This window comes from Tiliqua scincoides, chromosome 8, assembly GCF_035046505.1.
Source record: "Tiliqua scincoides isolate rTilSci1 chromosome 8, rTilSci1.hap2, whole genome shotgun sequence".
Lineage (NCBI taxonomy): Eukaryota > Metazoa > Chordata > Lepidosauria > Squamata > Scincidae > Tiliqua > Tiliqua scincoides.
Window position 1 is genome coordinate 16,595,526 of NC_089828.1, and position 12,528 is coordinate 16,608,053.

Below are 12,528 nucleotides of genomic sequence, written 5' to 3' on the forward strand. Positions count from 1 at the left end.
GGTATTTCCTGTGATGTGTTGGTTCAGAGTTATTTACTCTTGTACATGTAAGTAAGCTGTGGGTGTGGGAATGGGATTCCATTTGAATGTGGTGTTTATTACTGTGGTGTCTGTTGATGCTTGGAGAAATTCTGGAACTCAGAGCCCATTCATTTATTCATTCATCTAAGTTCCATCTCTAATGTATTTATTTAAATTTTATATTTAATTTTTTTTTTTATTTTTCCGACCCTTGACACCGTGCCAGATATTTGATGAGGCCCTCTGGCTGAAAAGTTTGGAAACCCCTGCTTTAAATGAAACATTTCACAGAATGATGTGGGTCATTGCGTTGCTCCTCAGTGCTGATGTTACAAGCGCAATCCTAGAACAATGATGAGCAGGATTAACACTGTGCTTTCCTTATGCACTTCACATCTCTGTTGGCCTTCCAATGATCAGATTGCGATGATTGTATCAACCAGTGGCTCAGGCTAGGAGCATGCCCTTCTGTGCAAATTGAGATTTGAGCTAGGGCTTTTCATGACATCAACCACACCCTGCACAGTATACATAATAATAAGTGACTGAGGGGAAGAATTGCAGGAAAATGCAGCAGAAACATTGGGGAAAGGTAAAACATATGCTTTGCTTGCAGAAGATTCCAGGTTCAACTTCAGGTGTGTCAAATTGAAAGGCAATCAGGATGCTGGTACTAGGAAAGAATCTGCTTGTCACTTTAAAGAGCCACTGCCAGTAATAGTAGACAATCCAGGGTTAGATAGACCAATGGTCTGACTCTATATAAGGCTGTTTCATATTTATATATTACATGTTTATCTCACCCTTCCTCTAGGGAGCGTGGAACAGCATGCATAGTTCTCCCTTCCCCCTTATCATCACAACAACCCTGTCAGGTTGATTGAGAGAGAGACTGGCTTAGGGTCACCCAGTAAATATTGGGATTGTGCAGGGATTTGAACCCAGATCTCCCAGATCACAGTCTGGCACTTCAGCCACTCATCTCTGGAGAAAAGATTTTCCCAGCAAACGAGTAACATTTACTGCAACAAGATTATTGTCTGGAAAGTCTCACAGATATTGCTATTAGAGGAAGAGAAAATGAACGGCTGGTTGCGAAAGAGCTGGATGGGGGCTATTTATATCTCCGTTCTCTGGAATGCAGTGTTCCAAGGGGAGCTTCTACCAAATACTATTAAAACAGTTCTCTGGTTTCCCCAAGAGGTAAGTTGGCACCTATGGATTGATTAGCACAGAGGTCACATGTTCCAGCGGGCATATAACTCCTTGTGGCTCTCTTGTGCATCAGGTTCTTTTGAGGATATGGAGGGAATCGTACCTGAAGTTGGTCAGCCAGTGCTGCACACCTTTCTGTTTGACCTTGCTGGGTGGAGCGCAGTGGAGTGCATGCTCGTACATTCCCAACTGACTCAAAGTACTCTACTGGCCATTGTTGCTTTGCGCCCCCCGGCCGCTTGCAAAAAACATGTTCAAGTGACGTTCGGGGGGAAATGTAACCCATGATCTGTATGTAACACTCCTAACATTTGTCCCCTGCTGTTAATGACTGTTTTCATTCACAGCCTTTGGTTACAATTTACAACATAGTTTGCTTATGCTGGCAGGCGGTCTCAGGCAGCTGGATTATATTAATAGAAACTCGGACCTGCACAAGACAACTCATTTAATACATCCCAATAACTGTTGTTTAAGCTCCCTTTGGTGCTTTGGGGGAAAAAGAAAAATCCTAATTCTTTTGTTTGCTGTCTCTGCTTAGCTTACCAACCAACCGATTATCTCCCTCCAACTTTGGAAGGTAAAACAAATTGTACAGTATTTGTCTTTTCTGACTGCACATTTCTGGTGTCAAGACTCCTGTGTCACTTGCCTATTGTTCAGGGATACTAACTGCACTGACAGAGCTGCTTTGATCTTGATGCTGCATGTGAATGCTTGCTTTTATTGATAGTAGTAGTATCTTAGTTGTTGTTGTAGACAGTAGTAGTATCACTTTGAAGTGTATGGAACACACAACTGTCCTCACTTCAGGATGAAAAACGCTATCTAGTCACTTCTGAATAACTTATTTATTTCCACAGGATATCCTTATGACAAGAAACCACTTGTATGGGACAGAAATTTGTGAGACCTGTGTAACTTTGCCAGTCTGTTTCCTGTTGTTGAGGGGCAGAGACCAGATCTCCTGAATAGTCCTACAAAGCTTTTGGAGTGAAGGAGAGCTGAGGCAGTTGCCTCAGGTGGTGTATTAATGGGAGGGTGCAGACAGCACTGTCATATATCTTTGCCTCCTCTTTGTACAACACCGCTCCTGCTCTTCTTGTGTTTTCTGCATTTCAAAAGTAAGAGGGAGACAGGAAGTGTAGAAGAGAGAATGGTGGGCTAGAGTGTCTCTGTGAGTCACTCTAGGCCACTGCTCTTCTCTCTTGCACATCCACTCCATCCTCTTCCTTTTCAAATGCACAAGCGTGGGAGGAGGGTGGAATAGTCTTGTGCTGCCACCGCATCAGGAGCAATGGAAGAAGAAGTGAAAGAGGAAGGCAAGGGCATTGAGGAGAGGTGTAGAATGGCAGTGAGTTTAATGTTCAGGGTTGTGAGCAATGTTTCATCCACAGGATCTTTGTGAGTAACCTGTCTCCTCCAGATTGTCATGAATCTTATCAGGAGCAGGAGAGATGTGTTAGCATGGCCAAGCAAGAGTCAAACTGTATGTGGCTCTGCAGCTGTGTGTGTTTCAGACAAGTAATGTTTTATGCAGTCTTCTACCAAAAAATTGAATTTCTGCAGTCCATTTACAACATCTTATTAGATATCTGTTTCATGTAACTGTTTGCGCTCCACTTCTGTCTGTCTGTGTGCATTTGCACAAAAGCCTGTGCCTCATTAAAGAGGTATAAGCTTTTGGTCGGTTGATCTGGACAGATGCTTTTCCATATCCCACTTCCTCTCTGTTATCCAGCCTTCTTCACCACAATGCATTTGCACCAGTTCGCCTGGATTTGCTCCAAGGCACCTTGTTAATTTTTAACAGAAGTGAAGCCTACACTTCTCATATTTTTACAGTCTCAGAACCCAGATTCTTGATGGTCCCACCACCTTGGGCTTCCCCTTGCATCCTATGATTTGTTCCAAGCACTAGGCTGCAAGTCAGGAGGAAGTGTGTATTTATGGGAAATGCGTGGATTCGAACCAGGAGCATGAGGTGCACACGTGAAATAAAATGGAATGCAGCAACAGTGCTAGTCTGGGTGCACTCCAGGGCTGCTCCTTGATTTAAGTGGGCAACACTGTTCATATCTACATTTCTATGCATACCAAAAATTGTGAGACGTCCAGTATCTGGTGAGAAATTTGGATCCCTGGGAGCCTCTACTTTTTCACCTCTTAAATATTAAAACCAGGACTAGAAAAAATATTTCAAAATCCTAGGCACTAGCATCAAGTTTCTTGGATCCTAGGATTTTTTTTTCTAACCTTGGTTATGGGGGGGGCATTAACTTGAAGCCAGTGGAACTTTTATTCTGGGAAAACAACATATTCAGGGTCACCCAGTCTGGATTGGGATGATAGCACCTGCCAGGGGCCCAATCCAGATTATTTCTCTTTTCACTAGACAGGCAGTAACAATTTATAGGCAGGACCCAACTTTTACTGTTTAGAAGTGTATCCATGGATCTTTGCCCACTGTGTGATCATGAGTCCAGGTTAATTTGACAGTGTCTTCGCATGAGATGCTTCATGTGGTCTTTCAGCGCAGAAACATCTGCATGTTTTCTTGGGACTCTGAAACACAACAGTTGTCCAGGGACTATAAGGTGATGTGTTGAGTTTTAAATCGTGGAGGAATTGGTGTGGGTGGTAGAATGAGCGAGCACGTTCATTTGATCAGACATTTGGTGGGGTAAATTTGAAGGAGAGCAGCCATGGAAAGAAGGAGAGCAGCCATGGAAAGTAGCAAGGATACACATCTGGTTCATTCTGCCACTTTCTGCTGGGGTCAGATTTGCAAGAGGCTGCATTAGCCGTATTTCTTGGCAGTGCTCAATGGAGGATTATTTCCACACATTCTAGTATTCTTGTAATCGCTCGATAACCCTGGAACTGCTATCATGAATGTGTTTCAGGATTGGTTATTGCAGAGCATTGCCTCTTAACTCAAGGCCAGCCACCTGAGGTGGTTGTCTGCTATTCCCACTCCCTGGATTCAAAAAGGAAGAAGGGAGGGGAGTGGAAGAGGAAGTGTGGAGGAGAGTGCTAGGATAGTCGTTCTGGCTCAACACTCTCCCTCCAAATCCGCTTCTGTTCCCCTCTTTCTTTTCGAATTAAGGGAGTGACAGGAGGAGGAGGAGTGATGAAGATGGCCAGGGTGCCATTGGGAAACTCTGCTGTAGTGGCAGGAGGTCTTGGGCTGGCACTAACATAAGTCATCAGAGGGCTTTCGAGTAATGGGAAATCAAATGGGAAATGAGCCTGCCAGGTAAGCTTGATCCTTGTGAGTGGTAAGAAGGGAGGAAGTGTGGTGTGGGTGGAGGGCTTCTTTCACATTTCTTTAGTCACCTTGCCCAGGTCCTAATATTGCTTCTTGAATTATTTCCAGGAGCAACTTCTGTGCAATCATTGCTCAGCTGACCGAAGAAACACAGCCCCTTTTCGAAACCACGCTCAAATCATTCGCTGTGTCTGAGGACGCAGATGCTAAATTCACGTGCATCGTGACAGGTAATTAGCTTTGTAGCAAATGGCACTTTTTAGAGTTAAATACCTCCAGAGGCAATTTTTGGTGGAGGGAAGGAATTAAAATAACCTCTACCTCTGCTCTGCAGTCCTGATCCATATTGTGGCCTGATGCAGCTACCACTCAAGAGTAAACTGAAGCCTATAACTACATGCTGATGCATTTTGCAACCTTCATAGTTTGACCCTTACTGAACCATTGTGGGTATTTTTTTTTAAAAGAGAAGAAGAAACAGCCTGACATTCCTTATGCATTGTGTCTGTGGACTTAAAGGACTGAAAAGTTGTAAAGAAATTAAAATCTTCCTGCTTCAGATTACCAGTTTTGGAATAACAGGGATCTAGGGACTCATACAGAAAAAGACATTCATGTCTGGAAAAAGAAGGAGCACAGGTGTTGTGGAGTGAGATCTGCTTCCCCCTCCACCGCCTTTGATCCTTTAATAACACACAGACAGCCTGTGGAACAAATTCTGGGTGTCTTTTCTTGTTTGCTCCTCTCCTCATGCTATAGCAGGCTATCCACCTGGTTCACGTTTTCAAGCATATTGTATGTTTATCGACAGGCAGCCTGCTAATGAGGGTGCATAAAATGGCAGCATCAGGTGCCAGATTGGGAAAGGGTGGTATGGAGTGCCCTGCACACATCCCGTACTCACCACCATTGGCTATCTCAACTCTTTTCCTGCCCACTGTCACCACCTCCTCCTTTTCCCTTAGTGAGCTATTTTGAAAAGCAGGAAGAGGAAGTGTGTAGATAGAAAGGATGAAGATCCTCAATGTAGGCAATCACTCTCTTTGCCCATGCACTTCCACTCGCCTTGTAATGCTTTTCAAACAGCTTACTCTAACAGGATGATGCAGCAGTAGGGTCGGAGTGGAGCAAAGTCGACATGTGAAAATAAGGGGAAGCAATGGTGAGGGTTTGCCTTGGGTGTGTGTGGGGGGGGTGTTGGGAGCCTTGTGTTTATCAGCTCAAATGTTGGTTGGGCACTTAATTTTTTTAAACAACACATGTTTATTTTTAGAGACATTTTGAGTTTTAAGTATCAGAGGTGATCAGAGATCACCTATGTGCTGCACTCAGATTTTGTGCAGTTGTGATTACATGCAATTTTCAGTGTAGTATTCAAAGTCTGCAGAAAAAAACATTGCTTCAGAATAGGCAATTGAACAAAGAACTGTAAGATACTGGCAAAAAGTATATGCATTGGGTGATTATATTGAGGACAACTTAATAATGAATTTATTTAATTCTGCCTTTCTTCTTGACAACAGGTATCCAAGACAACTGCAGATAAGTTAGAATTTATATACTGTATATTAAAAGAGAGGCTACTGATGATGGAAAATGTGCATCCTCAAGGCCTCCAATTTACTTCTGCTAAACCTGTACATATGTAATGGAAAACATTTTCTACTTTCTCAGATCCACAAATGCATTTGTCTAGACTAGAGTGTTAGTAAGTCTTCCTTCCAGGTGGGGGATAGGAAGGGAGATTCGCTGCAGGCAAAAAGCTGTCAAAGATTTCTTTAAAGGAAGAAGGGTGTGTATGTGAGACAGACTCAAATACACTTATGTAGATAATTATCCTACTAATCGTCCAGTGGCTTGTCTCAGAGTTTATGCTGACATCTAATTACAGTCCATTTCCTAGTTTTAATTCAGGACTAGCTAATAGCCCATTCTCTCTATTTCACACTTTTGACTCCCAGACATCCTGACAAAATAGCTCTTGGAGGTGTTTTTTCTTTTTCCTTTGACAGAGCAAGATAAATGGTTGTAGGCTGGAGCCATTCCTTGTGATAACAACCTGGCTCTGAGTGCTGGTGACAGCCTCTCCCTCTTGGAATTCACAAGAGGGTTCTCTCCCCCCCCCCCACAAGTTAACCCTTTGGGTTGAATTCTTGAACTAGTGCTTGAGCAAGATTTCAAGGCATAGCCCTAAACTATTATGCCATATGCTTATTATACCCCACTCCTCCTCATTAATACCTGTAATATTATGTTAATAATGAACTCAAGTACTTGAGTGTGTTCCAGTTGGTACATGAAACAGGGCTACCCAGAGATGAAGTACTGGTATTTACACAGTTGGGGGACTCTCAATATATGGATATGCAGATGCTCATAAGTTCATTATTGTTAGTTTTTTCCCATTTTCTTTTAATTTACAAAAGACATCTGATGTGGATCTGGTGTGCTTAGTGATCCTCAGAAGTCATGTCAATTGGAAAAAAAGAAACAGCAGAATAAAGGGGTGTAGAGGAGGAAATTGGTCCTGCTTGAGCCATGGGCAATAGGATTGGGGAGATGCAACATTTTGTTGCAGGTCCCTCTTATTGTTCCTACATTTATATCCCACTCATTGTACAGGGAGCTCAGGACAGTATACATAGTTCTTCCCCCCTCGCAGTTTACTTTTACAACAGCCCTGTGAGATGGGTTAACCTGATCAAATATGACTGGTCCAAGGTCAACCAGAGAGCTTCATAGCTAAGCAAAGATCAGATCATCTGGACTATGATTTTCTCATTCTGCCCACCTAATAAATCCCAACCCCATTGTCTTTCCAGCCCTCCAGTTTGTTTGTTTTTTTCCCCCCTATGAGGAGATGGTAGGTTCAAATCAGAACCTCGGAGCACAGGGAAGGAGAGGTAAACTACCCCAACCGCAGGTTATAGTGCATGCCTCATTGGCACAACTGCATCTGTGCTGGAAAACTGGATAGAATAGGGCCCTGTGTCTGTTTTTAGTTGAGGCACTTTCAGGGAGAGATAATTGCTCAGTGGTAGGGCGCATACTTTGCATGCAGAAGGTCCCCTTTTCTTTCTTCGACATCTCCTGGTCAGACAGGAAGGAATTCCTAGAGAGCCACTGTCAGTCAGTGTTGACTAATCAGAGCTAGAAGGAAGCAGTGAAAGGCCACTTCCTCTGTTGTTAATGTCACAATTAGCTGCACATCTATTTAGAAAAAAAGAATATAAAGCTAAATCCTTTTAAAATCTTACTCCTGCATCATTTGATCAGATGGCAACACTGGATTGTCTTTGGTACTGAATTGCAGTGTACTGTATGCACTTTTAAAATGCTTTTTGGCACTGAGTGCAAATAGCCTTCTCTGTAATTTGATTTTATTACAACCCATCTCTGGACTGTGGGAGTTTCTGGTGTCACCCTTCCACATAGTGCTCTCCTCTGTGTTTCTGCCCTTTCCTTTGCCTCCTGTTGTGCTTGGGCTACCTTTTGACTGGTGGCACTGCAGGATCCCCTCTCTGTCTTCGTCCACCCTGTTCCCGAATGGCTGTTATTTCAAGCTCCTAAATTATCTCTACAGCCAAGTAAATATAGCAGCTCCCAAACACATGTCTGGATTTTCCTACATATTCCAACAATTTATAGTCCCCGCACTCCTTCCACCTAATGTCTTTCCTTCCTTTTGGGAGGAATGGTTATCATGCTGGCAGTTGCTCCAACTATTTCAGTTACTGCCTGCATCATTTTCTGAAACGAAGGTAACATGTTCTGCTCTGCTCTCTTCAAGGGGCATTAGGCAAGGCAAGGTGACAGCAATGATAAACATGATGACTAGAATCTTCACTGTCCCCTGCCCATATTGATATGGGAAATAGACAACCATGCTGAAATTTAAGAACACAAAGCCACACCATCTCTGTGTTGCCAAAACTCATTTGCAAATGAATGAATGAAAACCCTTGAAATTCTCAGATGTTTCTCCTTCAGAGGAACCTTGAGATTATATTTGAATCTCCCCTTTTTGAAATGTTGTTGGTGCCATTCCGGAGCCATTCTGGGTGGCGAGAGCAAAGTAGAGAAGATGCCTTTGCATTGCTCTAGCCACCCAGAATGGCTCCAGTGGCAAGGAGGAGGGGTAGCTTACATGGTGCATTAAGGTGCCCTGCAGAACTTAGGGCTATGTCCCCCTCTGGGAATGCCACAGATTCACAGGACTCTGGGAATCTCTATGGTGTGTGTGTGTGTGTGTGTGTGTGTGTGTGTGTGTGTGTGTGTGTGTGTGTGTGTGAATTTGCTTCAGCAGCACATGGTACCATTAATGCCAGCAAATTCCAGCTGCCCTCAGCAACACCTGTGACTATGGGTGATGTGTCTGAGAGATGTAACTGGAGCCCATGGAGGGAAAGGGGCTAACCAAGTTCTTGGACAGTTCTTCCATATGCTGCTGGGGGCAGGGTGAGAGAAAAGCAGCTCCTGTTACAGACTTCATCCACGTCACTCCTGTGATCCTTGGCCAGGATAATTGCTGAAGGGGCAGAAGTGGTGACCTGGCTGGCACTTCCTTTCACTCTGGCCTCTTTGCTGTGTTATGTACATAACTTTGGTCCACCTGGTGCAATACTGGCTACATTAACTAACTGATAGCAACTCTTCAGGGTTTCAGATGGAGCTATCCCAGGCATAACTGAAGAGGCCAGGGATTGAACTGGGGGCTTTCTGCATACAAAGCAAGTGCTCTGTCATGGAGCTGCAGCCCTCCCTGCTATAGCTACAGTGTCTTTGCAAGCTGCCATGTGATCCTTGTGGGGCAAGTCAAGCTATTCATTATATCTTTGAGAATGTTTTAATGTAGGATCTGAAATGGAACTGGACCCTGTCAGAGTCATGGCAGTGGAAAAATGTGTTGTGGGGAGAAGAAGCAAGGTATATTTTGGGGACACACACACGACTTTACCATTTATTAGATTTCGGAAATGTTTTGAATAAAGAGCATCAGTCATAGAAGCTGGTTTTGGGGGTTGCAGAAGAGACCTTGTAGCGTAGCTCAGTGGTAGAACCCCTGCTTTGCGTGTAGAATGGTCCCAAGTTTGGTCAAGTGTTTCCAGGTAGAGCTGGAGAGCTGCTGCCAATCAGTGTTGACTTAGAGGTACAGGTGGTCTGATTCAGTATAAGCTTTCCTACAGCTTTCTTATGTAGCACATCCTGAGAATTGGTTTTTCTAAGTATAGACCTCTCAGTGACCCTGAAATCAGGGCAGTCTCTTAGACAGATGAGAGGTAATATACATGAAGTTGTGTTACACCTGCTCTGATAGCCAAGTCTTCTGGCTTTCATCCAAATTAGAAAATGTCCGCTAAGGTTAAAGGGAAGGAGAACTATCAAATGCCAAAGGTTGAGAAAATCTGGGCCAATCCTATCCAACTTTCCAATGCTGATGCAGCCATGCCAACTGGGTGTGTGCTGCATCCCGGGGAGGGCAGTCACAGAGGCCTACTCAAGGTAACAATTATTCCCTTACCTCGGGACTGCATTTAGTAGTTACAGACCTGGCCTGAATACCATGTCTTTGACATGCCACCTTCCCCGGAACTGCCACCCTCCTCCCATACATACCTGGCCACATGAAGCCTTGCGTGACCTTCCCCTCGGTGCTCCCAAAGCCATCTGAGGCTTCCGATTTTCTGATGGAAAACTTGAAGTATTGTTAAGAATGGTCCAGAAGCCCCAGATGGCTTTTGGAGTGCTGAGGAGAAGGTTGCGCTGGACTTCCCCTGCCCCTGGAACTGCTCTGGAGGGTGAGTGGAGGTGGCAGCAGCGGTGTGTGGGTGGAGGCAGCGCTACGACGGGCGCAAGGGTGCTACCCCCATAGGGTCGATGGACATGGCACCTGCAGACACGGCACCTGAGGCTTCCCCCCCCCCCCGGCCCGCCACTGGCTACATTGTGGCTGCATAAGTGCTGGAAAGTTGGCTAGGATTGGGCTTAAGCCAAGTATTTTATTTTTTTTTTAAGTCCAGTACTTCTTGCATGTCTATGTAGATGTAAACTCTCTTGTTTTTCAATATTTATTCAAGACCAACTCAAGGTTGTTGCAGTTGAAATGACAGTTTCTAAATAAGAGCACTGTAGGGAATGCAGCATCCCCACCAATAGTATTTTCTGCCTCATTTGTAATTGTAAAAATATCATGCAAAGGAAGACAGACATTGCAAGTAGCCATGCTGGTCCATTAGACAAAATAAAAGTCCAAGGCAATAGTGATGTCATACCAACTGAATGTTGGCACCAAGGGCTGTTGGTACCCATTGAAATCTCACAAAGGAGTGAGTTTTTGAGTTTGCTAGAAGACTTCTTTGGACTGAATGTTAAACAGAAAACCACAACCCCACATCCTATTACACAAACAAAAGGAAAGTTTACCAAGGGCTCCTGTCTCTCCCTGTCCCTTCTTTGCTTTTTGTATTTGTGTGTTTCCTTCCTTGCAAAAAGTTTGAAAGGGGAGTCCTGATAGGTGGAAGGCAATATTTAGCCAGGAAGCTGACAGTATCTGATCCCCATCTGAATGGATTTGCCAAATATTTTGTGATGAGGTCAACTTCCAGATGTCTGCTGTTCTTGGGGATTTCCTGGTGTGGGGAGCAGCTCTCCAGGATGCTCCCTGTGCCCTTCTTAGTTGAAAATGCCAGGAATTGAGCTTAAAACCTGCTACTTGCAAGGTATGTTCTCTGCCACTGAATCATGGCCCCCTCCCCTGCCCTTTCAGTTCATACAAGGCTTTCAAGTGTAAGGGAACATGGGTTAAGCAAACATTAGCTGGGTGAAGGAGCCAGAGGAACTGTCAAGAGGAGCTAGACAGGCAGGAGGAGGAGGATGTAGTGAGGCCAGGTGTTGGCTGCTGCAAGGTGGTGGGTGCCTGTGAGGTGAGATAACTTGAACTTCACCCAAGTGCAGAGAACCAAGCAGGGGAGGGGTTGAGAGTAGCTGGAGGTGACCTTGGCTGCAGCACTGGAAAGATGGGAGGGGAGACTGTCGGGAGAGGCTGGTTTTAGAAATGGGTAGGAGAGGAAGGCACTTCTGGAGAAGAGATAAAGGGCAGGATTTAGTTAGGATGTTGTTTGCATTTGTTTATTACATTTGTGCCTATCCCTTCCTCCAAAGAGCTCAGGATGGGGTGCATGAGTCTCTTCTCTCAACATTTAAGATTAAATGTTCCAGTGAGGTGTAGTCAGCTAAGAAGAGTGATTGCCCCCCAAATCATTCATTGAGCTTCCGTGGCTGAGGAGGAATTTGAATCCACCTCTTTTTGGGCCAAGTCCATCATTCTGTTCACCAAATTGTCCCTCACTGAGCCTTTATGAGCCTGGCCCCGCTTTCAAGTTCAGACTCAGTCCTGTTCTGCAGAGGCTCTGAAATCCAGTGGTTAAAGGAAGATGTAAATGAAATAAACGATGAAACTGGAGTGCATTATTAATGTGTTACTTTGTTTAACAAATAGAGTTTCTTTTGAGAGGGATTTTGTTTTGTGTGTGTGTGTGTGTGTGTGTGTGTGAGAGAGAGAGAGAGAGAGAGAGAGAGAGAGAATTTGGAATTCTGTGCATGTTTCTCCCACTGTGTGGGTTGGAAGGGGGAACAGAGCAAATGAGGAAATGTGGAGGGAAAGAGAGTTGTAGGAGACCACTCTAGCCCACTACTCTTTCACGCTTGTACTTCTGCTCCGTCCTTCTCTTTTTTTTCCAATCCAGAGAGATGGAGGAAGAGGAGATGGAACAATGGTGGTGAGTGGACAAACAAAAGTGGGATCCCACCCCCTGCAATCTTCTGCTTAAGGCAACTGCCTCTGTCTGCCTGATAGATGGGCCACCCCACCGATACATAATCGTCATTATCTAATGATTTGGACCTTGTGTCACTAGTATCTGCTAGTCTTCTTGGTTACTCCAGAGATGAAATCTTAAACCTCTCTTGACAGTCACTATTGTTCCAAAGCCAGTTCCTGTGACAATTTCAAACAATTATGT

At 44.4% G+C, this 12,528-nt stretch overlaps 1 protein-coding gene across 2 annotated transcripts in view; it reads left to right on the top strand.

The window, feature by feature from the left end:
- Positions 1 to 12,528, top strand: part of ALPK3 (alpha kinase 3) — a 51,527-nt gene that overhangs the window by 8,422 nt on the left and 30,577 nt on the right. The window contains exons 2-3 of one of the 2 annotated variants that reach the window (XM_066636180.1): positions 1,778 to 1,816; positions 4,616 to 4,737. In XM_066636180.1, coding sequence (XP_066492277.1) covers positions 1,778 to 1,816; positions 4,616 to 4,737 — 161 coding nt within the window. The remainder of the gene's footprint in view (positions 1 to 1,777; positions 1,817 to 4,615; positions 4,738 to 12,528) is intronic. The other variant, XM_066636181.1, reaches the window with a different exon arrangement.